This window comes from Sceloporus occidentalis, unplaced genomic scaffold (genome assembly GCF_023333645.1).
Source record: "Sceloporus occidentalis isolate IW3139 unplaced genomic scaffold, rSceOcc1.0.p SCAF_4, whole genome shotgun sequence".
NCBI classification, from domain to species: domain Eukaryota; kingdom Metazoa; phylum Chordata; class Lepidosauria; order Squamata; family Phrynosomatidae; genus Sceloporus; species Sceloporus occidentalis.
The window spans coordinates 75,194,583-75,212,021 of NW_028316984.1; the positions used below are offsets into that span (position 1 = coordinate 75,194,583).

At 39.6% G+C, this 17,439-nt stretch overlaps 1 protein-coding gene across 1 annotated transcript in view; it reads left to right on the forward strand.

Annotated features, from left to right (window-relative positions):
• The window catches only part of XRCC5 (X-ray repair cross complementing 5), a 59,172-nt gene that overhangs the window by 35,960 nt on the left and 5,773 nt on the right, over positions 1–17,439 (forward strand). The window contains exons 16-19 of the mRNA XM_089520342.1: positions 1,324–1,393; positions 12,324–12,433; positions 13,208–13,304; positions 15,566–15,633. Of these exons, the coding sequence (XP_089376468.1) occupies positions 1,324–1,393; positions 12,324–12,433; positions 13,208–13,304; positions 15,566–15,633 (345 nt within the window). The remainder of the gene's footprint in view (positions 1–1,323; positions 1,394–12,323; positions 12,434–13,207; positions 13,305–15,565; positions 15,634–17,439) is intronic.

Consider the following 17,439-nt stretch of genomic DNA (forward strand, 5'->3'; position numbering starts at 1 on the left):
AATGAGACAAAATCAGGAATGGACAACCTGGTTAGTGCATTCCCCCTGGCAGTTTTTAGAGTAATTTTCTAGTTTCATAATAGTTAACTTTTCTTCACAACTTGACCCAGTTGCTAAAAGGGTGTGGAGATTTGCTAGCTCTCATTTGACTAAGGTGCTGTCCATAAGCAAGGTGGACATTACTCATGGAGTAATGTGTCTTGTGAACTAAGAACTTTAGGCTTTAGCAGCAGAGACAGTTTTAGTGAGCTCCACCACTGGAAAATAGAAGCAGCTTTATCCTACTAGTCCACCTTGCCCAGTATTGTCAGTTCTGATTGGTAGCAGCCTCTTTGAGATTTTCAAATGGATCCATTCCTAGTCCAGCTTGAAACTTCAAATAAAAATAGAATGATAGAAATTGGAAAAACTGACTTTGCAAATGTGTGTTCCCTGTTTTATTTGTATATCTACTTAATCTCTGCAACAATAGTGTCCTAATAGGTTAACTAGAGTTTGTTGTGAACATGGGATTCTGCTCGTGTGGCAGAACTTTCTCTTCCTTTCCTTCTCCTGAACCTGTAAAATCTAATCCAGATAATCACCAAAATGGTTTTGTTAGGGGGTCAGTTCAGGAGCAAAGAGGAATTACTCTACCCCTGTATTCTGCTGATAGAAATTGCTTCATCATCAAGAAGGCTTAATTGGATATCATCCCTTGCAAATAAATTAATGGGAGGGGATAGGAAGCAGGGCAAACAGGGTGTTTAATTTGTTATTTTTCTGTCTCTGTGAAACAACAACTTCCTTTGACCTTCTTTTAGTTTTTGTAGAAACTATGTATGGCTTGGCCTGTTCCATTGTAGTGTGCATTTTGGTACCCCTGAGTAAGCTAAGAAGACCAATAATGTCAGCAGAATATTTGCTTTTTCATACAAATGCTGCACTGGAGCGCCAGGCCAGCTCAGCTCTTCTTTACTCATTTGGCTAAGAGATTTGACTTCCAATTAAGCATATGTCAGTATGCAAAACCAGTCTGTGCTCTTGGGAAGGTTTCCATATTGTAGTGGGAAAGCAACATGGAGTTTGGGCTCCCTGACCCCTATCTTTGGAGAAGATAGGCCATCATGCAAGGACAGTTAAGTTCATCTTTGGGGACCTGTTCCTGCCACGTCTGGTTTTGATAAGTGTATTTCACTTTAATGTACACCCAAAGTGATTCCTTTTGTGGGATCAAAATGGGTGAGAATCAAGAAAGCCAATTTTCAGCTTTGCTTTTTAAAAAGTGTGGATGGAGTAAATGAGTTCATGGCCTGAGAATGTAACCTTTGTATTATTTTATAGGTTGGAAGTGTTAATCCAGTAGAAAATTTCAGAGTGCTGGTGCGGCAGAAGACAGCTGACTTCAAGGAAGGTAAATGGACATTGGTTTGTGTTTTCTTTTTTTTTTAATTGCATTGGGCCAATTCCTCTAGGGCCTGGGCTCAAAAATCACTAATCTACTAATCAACCCAATCCTGTATGCTGGTCAATTTCCTCTCAATGGTGAATTTTATTAAAGGAACTATCCTTCAAGCATATGGAAAGTTAATCCTTTAGGACTAGGATGACGTGTATTGGTTCTTTGCTGCTGCTCATGTTCTACTTGGTGTTATTTGTTTGTAAAATTGGTCAGTTTCCCCTCAAAGGTGAATTTTATTAAAAGAACGATCCTTCAAGCATATGGAAAGTTAATCCTTTACGACTAGGATGACGTGTATTTGGTTCTTTGTTGCTGCTCATGTTCTACTTGGTGTTGTTTGTTTGTAAAATTGCAGGAAATGCATTTTAGAGGGGCTGAAAATTAGAAGAGGGTATGCGACGCAAAAATCTGTTTTACCTGTAGCACAATATAAAGAATGTTTATTTAGCCCCATTTCAGTGGAATTTACTTGCTAGTAAGTTTGTTTAGGATAATAGTTTTAAACCTTTTAAAATATATTGTGGCATTTCTTCCTGTTATTTCTTTTTATATTATTGAGATTAATTGGGTTGTGATTACTTGGATTTTTATGTGCACTGTGATAGTCCCCTCTCTGTCACTGTTTATAATTATGTTTGTCTTTTGATCTGACCATCAGGAGTGCATAGGTGGACTGTTTTAAAGAGCTGCTGTTTTAATTAAATCAAACGGCAGAAATTCTTCTCATTCAAAAATAATAGCTGATCCAATTTTGAAATTTACAGTATAAGACTAGGTGTAAAACCAGCATGTTCACTCTAAAACAAATATCTTTACTAATAAAATAAATAGTGCATTTGGATAACTAGTTCTCCAAGATAGTGGGTGTGGCTTCAGTGTGCATGTATTTAAATAACCTCTAAAGATGGGAAACTGTTGGCTCTCTAACACTTTCTGAAATTTCATGGTGATGCTTGAATAGCTTGGACACTTAACACCATTTTGTCTTCTGTCTGTAGAATAGTTTATAATTGCAGGGTAGATTGTGTGGTCCACGTTCTCATTAAAGAAAAGATATTGGTGACACTCCTAAGTGTTCCTATTCAGCCTATGAGGCTGATACTTTACAGATAGAAAACCTTCAACAATAGCTACTGATAAAACTAATTAAAAAGATTATTTTAATTTCCAATGGGTTTCCGCCCACCTTTCCTTTTTCTTTTTCATTTGAAATGTAATTTCCTGCCTATTTACCCTTTTCCTGCCTATTTACTCTATTGTGGGAAAGAATATAGATGGTGAAAACAGAAAAGGAAGGAAATAATACTCCAGGAAAACACTCAGTAATCCTCCATATAGCCGTTAACTTTGTTATTTTATTTATTCATACATACTGCCTTCAGTGTCAGGACACAGCAATACTTCTTATGGATTTTTAGCATGATCCTCAAACCGAAGGCCCTTCTTGCACCTGCAAGCGGAAGCAGCCAAGCTCTGAAAGACCGCAGGCCATGCAATTGCTTCTTGCACTGTTAGACTAGGTGGCTTTGCAAATACTCTGAGCAGTCACAACATCTCCCAGCTATCTATCTATTGAATTTATACCCTGTTTTTCTCCTAGGATGGGACCCAAGGTGGTTTACAATGATTTAAAACAAGCTTTAGTTAAAATCTTACCTTATTGAAGTTAAAAAAGAATTAAATAACAATCTTATTTTAAAAGCACGATTAACAACAGCTAAAAATACATTTACAGTGTAATTACAAAATACTGTATATACTTGTGCATATGTTGACCTCACATATAAGTTGAGGGCAGGTTTGGGGGCCAAAATTATGGATTTTAATATGACTTGTGGATAAATTGAGGGTAAAACATAGGAGAATGTAAAAAAAGGATGTAAAGAACAAAGCAAAAGAAAACGATGCCAGGGAACTTAATAAAATTCTGGCAGGCATGACCATTTGTGTTCATCCTAAAGGTTGGATGGATAAGGGGGGGAACTATGGTAAATCATGGCTGTGCAATATGTGGGGGAGGAGGCCAGGCATGGGCGGGGGCTAAGAAAATGTGTACATGCCAAAAAGGATATAAAGGCAAGAGATAAGATACAATATTAACTCTTATAAAAAAAGGAACCACCTCCTTCTCTTGAGTAGAAGGGTAAAAGGCAAGAGCTTACTCTGTCCCAGGAAAATCTAAAAGAAGCACCAACCACCCCTAATCTCTTGACGCTCCGTTGAGGGAAATTGCCAAAGAGATGCTGCTACCATAATTTTCCTACCCAGGCATTCAAAAAGGTCAAAAGTGCCACTGAGATAGAAAAATAGAGGTGCCAGGTGCTTCTTTTACATTCTCTTGAGATGGACTAAACTTTTCCATCACTCTTTCAGAGAAATGGATGGGTTTTTAAAATTTTTTTTTTATAAAACAGTACTTATATTGACCTGTAGATAAGTCAACTCAGATTTTTTGGGTCGATTTTTTAAAATAAAATTTCTAGACTTATACATGAATACTGTATATACTCATGTATAAGTCTAGAAATTTTAGTCAAAAAATTGACCCCAAAATCCTGAGTCATTTATGTGTGGGTCAGTGTCAGTACTGTACTTTCATCTTATTTAAAAAGGAACCATGCACTGGTAAAAAGCAAGAGCATAATCTCTCCTGGAAGCATTGACCCCCCCTTTTTTTTTTTTATTCTCTCATCCTTTAGGATAAGCACAAACAGTTGTGCCTGCTGGAATTTTGTACGTTATTTGGCTTTGTTTTTCTTGCTTCATCCTTTAGATTCTTTGTTACATCCCCTAAGTTTTACCCTTGACTTATACACGAGTCATATCAAAATCCATAATTTTGGCCCTAAAACCTACCCTCGACTTATACATGAGGTTGACTTGTAGTTGAGTATATACAGGTATATACAGTAAAAGATAAAAAAATAGCATACCACTTAGTGCATGCTTTTCTGTTGTTAACTGCTGTCACATCAACTTCAACTTACAGAGACCATATGAATCAGAGACCTCAAAGTCACCCTGTCATCAACAGGCCTGTTCAGGTCTTGCAGACTCAGGGCTGTGGCTTCCTTGATTAAGTCTATCCATCTTGGCTTCTAGGGAAAGTTCAGGCTTGATTTGTTTTACTACACAATTGTTTGTCTTTTTACTAGTGCATGGTATCCAAGGGACTCATAGCCTTCTTCTGATCGCTTGACTGCATTCTCCATTCCGATTACTGACTAAGCCAAGGGACGGAAAACTTTGAACTATTACAATAGTTCATCATCCACTAGATTATGTAAATAATATATCATCATTATTTTTGTTTTTTTAATGTTCAGCTCTAAGCCTGCCTTTGTACTTTCTTCGTTGGCTTTCTTCAGTAATCATTCCAAGACTTTTATGTTTTCTCCTTTTAGTATATTATCATCATATCTTAAATTTTTGATGTTCCTTCCTCCAGTTTTCACTCCTCTGGATCCCCTTGCCAGTTAGATAACATTGCATTTCTCTATTCTGTTGTGACAGTAGAATCTTGTTCTGAGTGCAGATTATGCATCAGGATAATCAAATGCTCTGGCACACCCATTTCTTTTAAGAGTGGTTCAATCAAAGGCTTCCTGTCCTGACTATAGATTTCTTATCAGAACTATCAAATGTAATGGGACTCTCATGTCTTTGAGAGTGTTCCATAGCTTTTCATAATCAATGAAGTCAAAGACTTTGCTATAATCTATAAAGCACAAGCTGATTTTTTTTCTAAAATATTTTAGCGTGCTCCATTAACCAACATATACAGTGCGCCAGTGCGATATGTGGGTGTACTGTACATGGCTTCCAACTTACGCAGAAGCAGCTCAACAATTAAAGTAATAACGTGCTTACTCGTGGCGCGTACACTGTCCTGAGCCGCAAGCATGCGCCTCATTGCTTGTAGTGGGGTGAAAGCATATGCGGATTTCCCCTTACGGATCCCCCATGTAAGTGGAGGGCCCACTGTATATGTAATATGATTCCTGATGCTTCTTCCATTCCTGAATCCATCTTGAACATCGGATTATATATGGTAAAAGTCTTCATTGTGGAATTTTGAGCATCACTTTGCTTGCATAGGGTCCTGTACTTAAATTTACTTGCATAGGGATTACTAGTGTCACTTTTCTTCAGGACTGTAATGTGTTTTGAGTGTTTCCAATCTGTGGGTCATTCTTTTGTTTTTCCATATTTTTTGACAGGTTTTAGTTAGAAAAACAGTACATTCTGTTGGCATGCCATCTTTACCTAGTGATTTTTTCCCCAAGTGCTCAGAGTGCAGTTTCCTTTTAACTTTATAAAATTGTAGGTTCATCTTCAAATGGTTCTTCCTTGAATGAATCTGCCATCCTTTCATTCATTGTATTGTTTACATTGCCTTTTTATTTCTATTTGGTTATGCATTATGTTCTCTGCTGGTTGTAAAACACCCCCAGTCTTAATTTAAATATCTTTTTGATTTGTTGGATTTAAGGAAGAGGTTTCTTGTTCTTCCTTCTTTGTTGTCACCTTCTATTTTTCTGCATTGATTATTACAGTAATTCTCTTTGTCCCTCTGTGTAAGTTGCCAAACAGTTGCATTCAAGGTTCTGACACTATTTCTTTCACCTTTTACTTTTGCTTTTGCTTCTCAACTATACTGGACTATTTGAAGAGTTCCATCTATCTATTGATGTTTCTCTTTATTTTAGGCTACAGACAGTGTCTTTTTGCATGCTTCCCCCACAATGTCCCTGACTTCAGAATCCTTCTGGATCCCAATCTATATGGCTTAATAGTTCAAATCCATTTTTCTATTTTCTCGTTTCTCTTTAAATTCTACAAGGGTGTTCTTCAGTTTATGTAGCTACTACTACATAATTTAAATCTTGAAGACCTGCCTGAATAAAAAGGTCTTCACCTGCATAAAAGACTCTAGTCCTGTTTCCTGCTCTTGAGTAGGAGAGGAGACCTCCAAATTCTCTCTGCTGTCACCACCACCTGACTCAGTAACCTAGTGGGAGTTGCTGAGGGGTTTAATTTGCACCTTTTCAACCTCTCACTCTGCAGAGACTTCCCTCTCCCTCCGGTGATAGATGACAACCCCATATGTGTAGGCATGCACAGTCTGAGCAAAGATACATGAGGAGATTGTGGAAAATAGGAGAACTTTTAAGGAAAGCTTTCTTAGCAAAAAATATTACATTAGCAAAAAGGTACCTTGTATACAAAGGCACCTTCCTTCAGGTGTTACTTAGCTGCAGTTACAAAAACAGTTTAAATAATATTCAGCAGAGGTTAGAAGAAACATAACATGACTAGCTGAGCATTCCTGTTCTCATCACAATGCAGTTGGTGTTCTGGGTCTTGGACGTTGATGGGAAGTTGGTAGTCTGTTTGGACTTCATTGTCCTGCCTCCAACCAAGCTTCCCTAGGGGTCAGGCAGCACCTCCCTACTTCACCTCTATCCCAAAAGTTTCTTCAAAGACTTTGAAGATTTCCCAGCCACTCTCTCTTGTACCTTGTGGCATCATGTTTTATAGCCTCTTATCTTGGAGACATCTAGAACAGGCTTGCACGACATATGGCCCAGGGGCTGCATGTGGCCCACCAAAGGATTTGGGGTGGCCTGCGAGGATGTGGAACAATTTCAAGGCTCCTGAGAAAGCCAGGCAGCACAGGAGGAGGATGGGCAAATGCTTACTGAGCAAGGCTCCTGAATAGCGGAGGAGGAGGATGGGCAATTACTTGTCCTACAAGGCTCATCTGCTGCTTGCCTTTCTCCTGAGGAGAAGGCAAGGTGGAAGATGAGGATGGGTGAACACTTGCAATGCTCCTCTGCTGCTCAGCCTTTTCTTGAGGAAAGGGCCAAGCAGAAGAGGATGGAAGTAATATCAGTAATATTAGTTATTAATAATTAAGACCTATCTACGGCTCGTAGAAATTAACCTATTTTAATTTTGGCTCCTTCCTACTGCCAAGTTGTGCAGGTCTGATCTAGAAGCTTCCATGGTTCTCCCTCAACTGATCATCCTCCCTGGGCAATTGTGTTTCATGATCATACTTGTTGCTGATCCCCAATAACTGTAACCTAAAACCATTGCACCATTAACGCTTTATTTACCTGGAAGAGAGACTATATCCCTCAGCTATGTTGCCCAGATCATGGGAGAGCCTATTATCACAACCTGCCAGCAGAAAGACAGCAGAGAGGAAGCCTAGTGGACTTCCTTGAAAGGGAGCTTCATAACCTAGAAGCAGCCACCGTGAAGGCTCCTTCCTATGTCCTCACCAAATGGGCCTGAAAGTTGATAGGGTTGAGAAAAAGCCCCTGTTCCTAACACATGAGTTGGCTTGTGAAGGAAGATGCAGTCTTTCATCTAGTGCACTTCTACCTAGTAGGCAGGGTGCATAGTACCTAGCTCTTCAATTTAACTTGAATTGCCCAGAATGTAGTGGGGGATCTAGTATTTGCAAGGCAGAAGGCAGGAGGGTCATACTAACAGAGCACATTTGCTGACTACACTCTGTGTTGGTATACTTATGCTACAAAAGAAAAGGAAGAGGCTGAGACAACAACTGAATTCTTAACTTGAAGAAGGTAATCAATCAACAGTAGAGAAAAGGCTGGGAAAACATTAAAAACATGGTCTTGACTGGAAAGTGAGCTGTGGAAAAGGCAGTACTATACATCAGACATTTTAACAACAGTCATGGCACAATCTTTCTCTCTTTGATGTGACACTTCTCATTTGCTTTATATATTGCAGCATATAAAGTATCCACTTAATTATGGCTTATGTGCATAACATTAATTTTGATAGCTGAAGAGCGATTGGAAAGAACTGTGGTTGACTAGTTTCAAGTAGATCTTGTGTTTCTTCTTAAAGAAAGTTAAATACATTTAACTTTTCAGCTTCTGTTGTTCAGAGGCCTTCTAGCAAGCAGGCAGCATAAAATAGCATGCCACCATTTTGTTGGAGGGCTTTCCTCTGTTTGAGAAACATAATGTCTTTGAGTCTGAAAAATGTTTATTAGGCTTTAAAGCTGTGCAAATGGGGCAAGGAGAGCAAAATGAGGACATAGGCAAAGAAATGGGAGGTGGCAGTCAGAAACCAGCATGGTGAGAGCCAGTGTGGTATAGTGGTTTGATTTTGGACTAGGAATCTGGAGACCAGGGTTCGAATCCCTGCTTGACCATGGAAACCCCATTGGCAAGTCACACTTTCTCAGAGGAAGTCACAGCCTCAGAGGAAGACTGGCAAACCCCCTCTGAGCAAATCGTGCTAAGAAAACTCCTTGATAAGGTTGTGATAAGTGGGAACCAACTTGAAAGCACACAAGTAAGGAACAGCTAGAATGAGAGAGAGGTTACTGTAGAAAAAAAAAAGTCCATGTTTGCTGGTATATACCTTGAAGTAGGATTAGAGATAAGTGAATGTGTCGCATTTTAGCAGCTTACAGGGAAACAACATATGTGCATTTATTTGAGTAAATAAGGGAAATATGAATGATAGTGGTAGTGATGCATGACTAAATTCAATTCAGAATCAGTATTTATAAGCTTTCTTGGCTTGGCTGAGTTTTTTGTTTAGTGTTTTTTTTAATTGAGGGGATTTTAGTGGGCTTTTCAGAGCTGTCTCCAAGTTTGCAAATACCCTTATTGTTGCTGCAAAAATGTAGTTTGGTTTCACATGCTCTGTGGCTATACCACAGCACCAGTTGTGGCAGAAAGCTGTTCAGAAATTCAGCTGTTTCCCCAGTGAACCCAGGGAAAGAGTAGGTTTTAAATCTAGATGGAGAACAGCAGCCATTTAAAATCTTGAAAAATTTAGATAATTGATTGACCCATATACAGAAGATGCACATCAATCAAAAGACTGCTTGATCAGGGATTTGGTCATGAGAGCCTACTCTCTTGGAATCATGGGTGAGACATTTCTTTAGAGCTGTGTTAGTGGATCTCACAGTGGATTCAGATGTACTAGCTTTTCTGTCTTAAACTTGTTTTCTCCTTCCAGGCTTGAATTATACTGTGTTACAGAATGATTTGAGCAGGTCTGAGTCTCCAGGGGGTGATTAACAAAAAGTGCCATCACTAAGGTGGAGGTTTCTTCAGATAGAAAGCAGGATTCAATTTTGATTGTGAGGAGGCGGGGAAGGATAAAGGTCAATGTGTTAAAATGAGCTGTGTGATGCTTTGAAGCTGAGGAGTGCCTTTTTCCCAATAAAGACTTCCGCTACACTTTCTTGGTGCCTGGGGTTTTAATTTAACACATCAGTGAAGAGGGAATGCTCTAGATGTGGGGGGTAAGGGTGGGGGAAACAGCAGGGCTTTTTATTGCTGCAGTTTCTAAGAAATTAGAATATTTTATGAGAAAATCATTAGCCGTGGGGTGGGGTGGGTGGGTGGATTGGGAGAATGAATTAACCTGTGAAGCTAAAATGGTAAAGCTTTCAGTTGATTGATTGCATATAAAATATACAAACCAAAGGCTTTGATGGTTCTTTGGGGGAGACAGCAGTTTGTGTCATTGTCCCTCCGCACAAATGTTTTTCTAAGAACTGACACAATACAACACAATGGTATGCTAATCTTCTTCATACAGGAGAGACGCAGTCATGACTTCAAAATTTGAAGCACTTATCTAGATGCTGTATGTGAACATGTGTCTACCCACATGTCATCATAGCTATCTCTTCCTACTCACGGGTCAGCTTTTCTTGAGCAAGGAGGAGGTGTGTTCAGCCATACTAGGGCACATCCAACTAACCCAGTACATATTCAGTGTTTATTAAGCTGATATTTGTCATGTCATTGTGCCTTGGAAGTATTTTGTAGGAATTGAGATTCCACCCTGATATTGCATAACATTGTGGTGACTCTTTCAGTAAGCATAGTCCTTATTAGCAGTTAATGGAAGTTGTTATTAAAACAGTTGTGCATTTTGAAGTTTATTGCCAAGTCAGTGGGTTGAGTCTTGGATGGTTCAGGCTGGTACAGACTTCTTCTGTTCCTTACATGTTTAGCATAGCAGGTACTCTTTCTTCTAGTCAGTATAAGTGAGTACCATTACTTGTGTTCTCTCCACAGCAATGGGGACAGCTCCTTCCTACATGATTCCTGTTCGTCTTGCAGCACCACCAATGAGGTCACAATGAGGCAACCAGTTTTCAGTGCTGGGTGCCTTGTTGTGACCAAGTGGCTCACGGGGACTTTGTGGGAAGGTAGCAGCCCATCATTTCTGCAGAGAGAGAGAGAACTAAAAACCCAGAGTAAAGGATAAAGTTTTAAAATTCAAGTTAAGAGGAGGAAAAGCTGATTCGGGTGTGGACATCATGAAGACAATCCATGTCTGATTCAGGGTTTTGGCCTTGCATTATGTAAACAGGATACAGCAAGCCTAGGGGTAATTCAAACTAAGATACCCATGTAGGCAAGCCCAAGGAGCCAAATGCATCTCTGATATCCCCTGTTGTCCACTAGTCATGGAATGGCGATTCCAGAGGGTGGGTCTGCAGTGTTTAAACAGTGGGTCTGGCAGTGTTGAGAGGAGACATGTAGCACAGTTTTACAAGTGGAACTATTTCAATACCTTCTTCCCTACAAGAGGCTGGTCAATGCATGTAAGCATTCATGAGCCCTGGTGGTGCAGTTGTTAAATGCCTGTACTGCAGCCACTCACTCACAAACCATAAGGTTGTGAGTTCAATACCAGCGAAGGGCTCAAGCTCGACTCAGGCTTGCATCCTTCTGAGGCTGCTAAAATGAATACCCAGATTGTTGGAGGCAGTTAGCTTACACTTTGTAAACCATTTAGGGAGTGCTTAAGTGCACTGATAAACGGTATAGAAATGTACTTGCTATTGTTATGATGTTGCATCCATAATAAAGGGTATTTAAATATATCAATTTGTTTAAAGAAATTGGTTGCTTAAATAAAATAAGGCATTAGTCTTTACATACTCTCTGCCTTAGTCATGACTCTACTGTTTCATTTTGTCCTTATGGTTTAAGGGCTGTTGGAGTGCTTGAAGACACTGAGCCCACACAACCTACTTAAAGGGGGGAAAGTTGAGGTTTAGTTTGGGAGGAAGAGGAGGAGCAAGAGCAGGGGTAGGCAACCTGCGGCCCGCGGGCCGGATGCGGCCCGGCGAGGCCTTGGGACCGGCCCCAGCCCGGTCCTGCTGCCGATTGCTGCCAGGGCTTTTGGCGTCTTGCACAAGGGGCATGGTGGGGCAATTGTTTATAGAAGCCTCAGAAACATGCATTTATCTTAACATTTTTAAAAAAACCAACAAATTTTTTCGCATGTCCTCCATTTTTTATTTAAAAAGTGCCCTCCATTGGAAAATTTTGTCCTACATTTGTCCCAGTTTATTTATTTATTTAATTTTTAAAAATGTATTTAATTATTTATTTTTTGGCTTCGGCCCCCCAGTTGTCTGAGGGACAGCAACCCGGCCCCCGGCTCAAAAGGGTTGCCTACCCCTGAGCAAGAGCATTGGCTACACCTTGGCCCTTTCATTGGCATAGTGATCACCCATTGACAGGACTGTGTCTTTGGAAGGGCAGAGGGTTGTGCCAGCAGGTCCTCACTTGCTTTTCATGTAGATCTTGTTTTTTTATTGGTGACAAAGTCCATGGCATTCCATAGTAATGTTGGTGGTGGAGGGAAAGTGTTGCATTGCTGGAATCGTTGCACGACTCCAGTAGTGCTGAATACTTTTCCTTTTATTTCATTGCTTTAGATCCACCACTTCCCCCACCTTTGTCTGATATTAGTTTTAACTAGTATTTTAAGGCATACGTAATTTGCATTAGATTCTTACTAATTATGCTGCATTAATTATTTGTCTAATTTTCTTGTTCTTGTCTTCTAGTCAGTCAGCAGCTAATAAAACACATCCACCAGTTTTTGGAAAACAGGGGTCATTTATACTATTCAAAGAGCATTGACTGCATAAAAGCTCTCAGAGAGGAAGCAATTAAGGTAGCAACCATTTGAAAACTACTCAGTGTTGTGTGTGTGTGTCCATAAGTGCCTTCAAGAAACTTGCAACAAGATACCTATTGCCCTGTGGTGACCCCATGAATTTCATAGGATTTTCTTATGCAAGAAATACTCAGAAGTGTTTTGTCATTGCCTTCTTCTGAAATCCAGCCTACATCACCTGGTATTCCTTGATAGTATTTCTTGGAAATCTCCCATCCAAGTACTAACCAAGGCTGACCCTAATTAGCTTACAAGATCAGACAGGATCTGGTGCCTTCAGGGTACTCTTTGTTGTACTGATAGAATGTACATGCCTTCCTCATATTGAAAATATAAGAGTTGCTTCAAAAGGGAATTGTTATGGTGTGCTAGAAGTATAAAAGGCACCTCAGTGCTATGTATTTTGGTCTTTTGCTTCCTTCAAAGTGTAGACACAGTTCCACTGGGATTTTCAAATGTACAAAGAGAAACTTGTTAGAAGAAAAGGAAGCCGTACTGTCCCGAAATAATTTCCTAAATAAAGCAAATCAGAAAAAGAGACAGTGCTGCTTATGTAATGTAATTTCTTTAGTGACTCATCACACATGAGACATTTGGTTCTAAGCAAGGCCAGATGAATTGAATGCACAGTGGATTGAAAAGTTTTGCTTCCCATCTCTCCCCACCCCCACCCATTTCAGTGTTATGATGAATTAAGAATATAGTGTCATTTTGATGTCAAGCTAACTCTTATTTTTCTCTGTTATTCCTTTGTTGTCACTGTTGTTTCAGCTGTCAGAAGTGCAGTACTTTAATGATTTTCTGGAGGCTCTGAAAAAAAGGGTGGAAGATAAAAACTTAGCCGATTTCTGGGAGATTATAATACAAGGTATGTCAAATATTATTTACAGTGTGAAGTGAAGGGAAAAGAGGACTGAGGTTTAGAGGCAAACTGGAAATTTTATGAGGAAAATCACACTACTGTCTCAATGAATTAATAGTATGAATTCAGACTTGTATTACTCCTCTGCAAATACAGTGGTACCCCGGGATACGAATGCGCCGCCTTACGAAATTCCCGGGTTACGAAAAAAAATTATTTAAAAAAACTGTTCCGCGTTACGAAAGTTTTTTCGGGTTACGAAAAACTTTTGGTGCTTTTCGGCGCTATTTCGCACCAAATCGCGGCTTTTCCCCATTAGCGCCTATGGCAATTCGGCTTGCGAAAGTCTTCCGGGTTACGAAAAGGGCAGCGGAACGAATTAATTTCGTAACCCGGGGGACCACTGTAATCTGTATAACAACAATGTTAGTTGTTTCTCAAGTACAATAGTAAGGTGGAAACAAATCAGGAATCTATCTGATTTTCTTCATGCACCTTACAAAGAATGGGTACCCAATAGTAGTAGTGGTGATGAATGAGGGGTGGGAGAAGGAGGAGGAAGAAGCAGAAGCAGCAGCAACAACAATTTTATTCAATTAGTCCAAGTTTCCTGAATGGAATTGTACTCACAATGGTCCTGCTGGTGGAAAGAGGAAGAGAGGCAGTCTGTATAGATTACCTCCTTCCTCCACAGCCCCCAGCACCATCTCCAGCAGTGTTGCAGAGGTTGCCCCAACCTCCACTCATTTTCAGGAGATGAACTCTTACCTTCCTAAATCATATGACAGTATGTATCAGTGGGACTGGAGGAACTAGAATAGAATAACACCTCCTCCCACTATTCTGCTAACAGAAGAGCTCCATTGAATGAGAAGTGGATGGAAGGAAACCTTCTGTCCTTGGGAGGCTTTTGCTGGATCCAACTCATTAATTATTTGCACTAAATAATTGTATGTGAACACTGCTCCAAAGCAATACACTGTATAAATTGGATCTCTCTGGACATAGGTAGTTAGTGATTGTGCCATGTCTGAGCTGTCTGGAGAGAGCCAAAATTATTCTTAGTGGCTTTTTGTATTTTGTATAGACAGCAACTGAATATGCCTGAGCTGCTGAGTTAGACTCTTCAGGTGCTCATGCCCTCAGCCTGTTTCATACACAAAATCATAACTACAGTCGGACCTCTTTTCCACAGACTCTTCATACAGAGTTTCAACTATCCAAGGCTTGCAAAGCCCCCAACTCAAAAAACCTTTCTAAAAAGCAAACTTTGATATGTAAGGGACATAATTTTATAACGCTATTGTATATAATGAGACTTAAGCATCCATGGATTTTGGTATCCATGGGGGTTCCTGGAACCAAACCACAGCAGATAACAAGGGCTCTCTGTACTCTGATGTCTGTTGGCCCTGCCCTCGTTTATGTGTGAAGTTTTTACCCTCTTAATCCCTTTATCTGAAACGTTATTTCTGTAAACCATTTTTATCAGACCTTCCTTTTCAAAGGCCAAGTGAGGTCTTTATTTCAGCTAAACTCATCTTTCCCTATGATCACTTCAACATTAGTTAGCATGTTACCAGTAGTTTTCTAATGATTTATGGAAATTTACCAGTCAGGTCTGGAGTAATTTAAACATTAATGGGCTGGAGTGAACACTTTTGCTGGAATGCAGAGCTTCCTAACTCTTCAAGAAAGAATGTAATTGGGGATTTGCTAGCAATAAATGCTTTGCAGAAAATGGTAGTTGATTCAGTGGCTCAAATAATGGTAGGAATCTGCATGTTCTTCAGTGGTATATATCCATAGTTCAAGTCCACAGTGAATGTGAGCAGATGAAATGTATCTATCTGTCCAAAATCTAGATATATGACAAAGCATTCTAGCAGGTTAATGTGCAAAATTAATCAGTGCATAAAACATTGAAGGTATACTACACAAACCAAATGTTCTGATAAAAATGTTGAACTTGGCAAATGTAAAGAATTTCAGTGACTGTAGAAATACTGCTGAAGAGAACAGATAAAATGTTCAAAGGTTTAGTGAAATTGGAATAGACACATTACTCATATTATTATTAGTGTTATTATTGTTACTCATGGTGCTTGGCTTGCTTGTGTAAGCTGTGTTATCCTAAAAGAAGTTGTTGCTGCTGCTGCTGCTGCTGCTGTTGTTACCACAAAACCTTGTTCTGCTATTCTTTACTTGTAAGTTGTAACATGAAGAGGAAAGACTTTGTAATCTGGTGACTATTTGCTTATTCTTAGATGAAATTTCCTTGATTACCAAAGAAGAATCTGGAGGAAGCTGTCTGACAGCTGAAGATGCCAGAAAGGTATTTGTGCAGTGGGCTTTTTAAAAGTGAGCTATACCAGGTCCAAGAGCAGGTTTTGCAGCAGGCTTGGGATAGATTCAAAAATCCCTCCAGCAGTTGCAAGTATAAAATGTTCCCATCTTCAGGCCAGATTATGTTGATTTGATTGAGCCAAGAGTACAATTTGCAAGCACACCTCAGTTAACAAAACTTCTGAGAAAGAAACATTCTTTTATAAAGTATTTTTATGCCTCCTCAGCTCCTCTTCCTCCTTTTCCTCTGTCTAACTAATTTTTTTTAGTAGCATAGGGATTAGGAGGAGGGTGAAGGGGGTCTGTGGAAACACAAACTTTTAGTGTTAGGTTGTAGAAGCATATCTATAGCAAACAATGCATTAAAGTTTGAGCAGGGAAAGGGCAGGATTCTTCTCTACTTGGTTCAGCTGCAGCCATGTGTGCCTCCCCACAACAGGCAAGGTAAACAGCAGCTTTCTTGAAATCCTTTATTGAGCATGTTTGAACAGCAAAACAGAGATAAAAGGGGAGAGCAGATAAGCCTCACCAGCTACTTTAAGGTTTTTTTAAAGCATGTCTCTATATGTTTGTTCACCAAAATTAAAATTATTAGAAAAATGGAGGCTGGTGATAGAAAGAAAGAAAGAAAGAAAGAAAGAAAGAAAGAAAGAATCAATCTTTGGTTGCATTTTGGAAGAAGCCTTCAACTGGTCTCTTGAAAATTCCAGCTGTTTTTGTTTACTCATGCAATGCACTTATCTGACCTGGGTGTTTTATTTCTCAGGTTAATAATTTTAGTTCTAAATAAAATGTCTTCTGAAACATGTTCAAGCTATCAGGTTTTTTTTGTTTGTTACCCAGGAACCTATCCCTATTTTTATGTGTTATTTCTGTCACTGGTACCAAGGTTTCTGTTAAAGAAATCATGCCCAGGAACACATCTACTTTGTTAACTGAGGTGTACCAATACTGTTTATCTGTCACCAACCACAGATATTCATTCATCTGAGACCTAACAGCAGATCCCTATCTAAAACTGTTGTGTGAGTCTACCAGCTCTTGTGCCATTTTCATTCCATTATATTGATCAAAGAACCCATTTGTCATTTCAGCAACCCTCTTCTTCTTCTTCTTCTTCTTCTTCTTTTTCTTCTTCTTCTTCTTCTTCTTCTTCAAAGTTATTTGGTGTGCAGTTGATCTGATATAAACCCATCTACTCATGAGGAAGATAAACCCCACATGTTATTTTGCTGCATCTAGCTTCTTGTGGCCTCTTTTAACTTTTAGGTTTTCACTGTTGACATATTAATATAATACTTGGCTCCTTTTTCTAAGCACAATGTTATGTGTTTGGAGGATTTGTTTTGTGCAGTTTCCTTTAGTTGTTTATATCCCCTGAGACAGGCACGATGAAGTGTGTACCCAGCCCTTGTCCTGTCTTTTCCACCCTCTTTGTGCCACTGCTTCCTTTGGGCTCCTGTAGCCACAGCACATGGCAATGAGGACCTGGTTTCTTTGTTTGTCTTTTATACACACAATGACAAAGAGAAGCTACTGAGAATCACCTTGGACCCAGGAGCAAATACAAAGTATCAATGAAGAACAACATGGCAGCATCCTATTAGCCTGTGCAGGCTGTTCCCTGTGTTCAGTCTTAAAGGCCCAGGAATAAATCTTGCCAACAAAGCCTCATGATAGGTTTACTTTAGGGTTGCTGTAAATTGGAAATTAGTTGAAGACATACAACAACAGTGCACATGCATGCCTTTCCTATTGACTGCCTGTGTAGCTCAACCTCAGTGAATCATATACC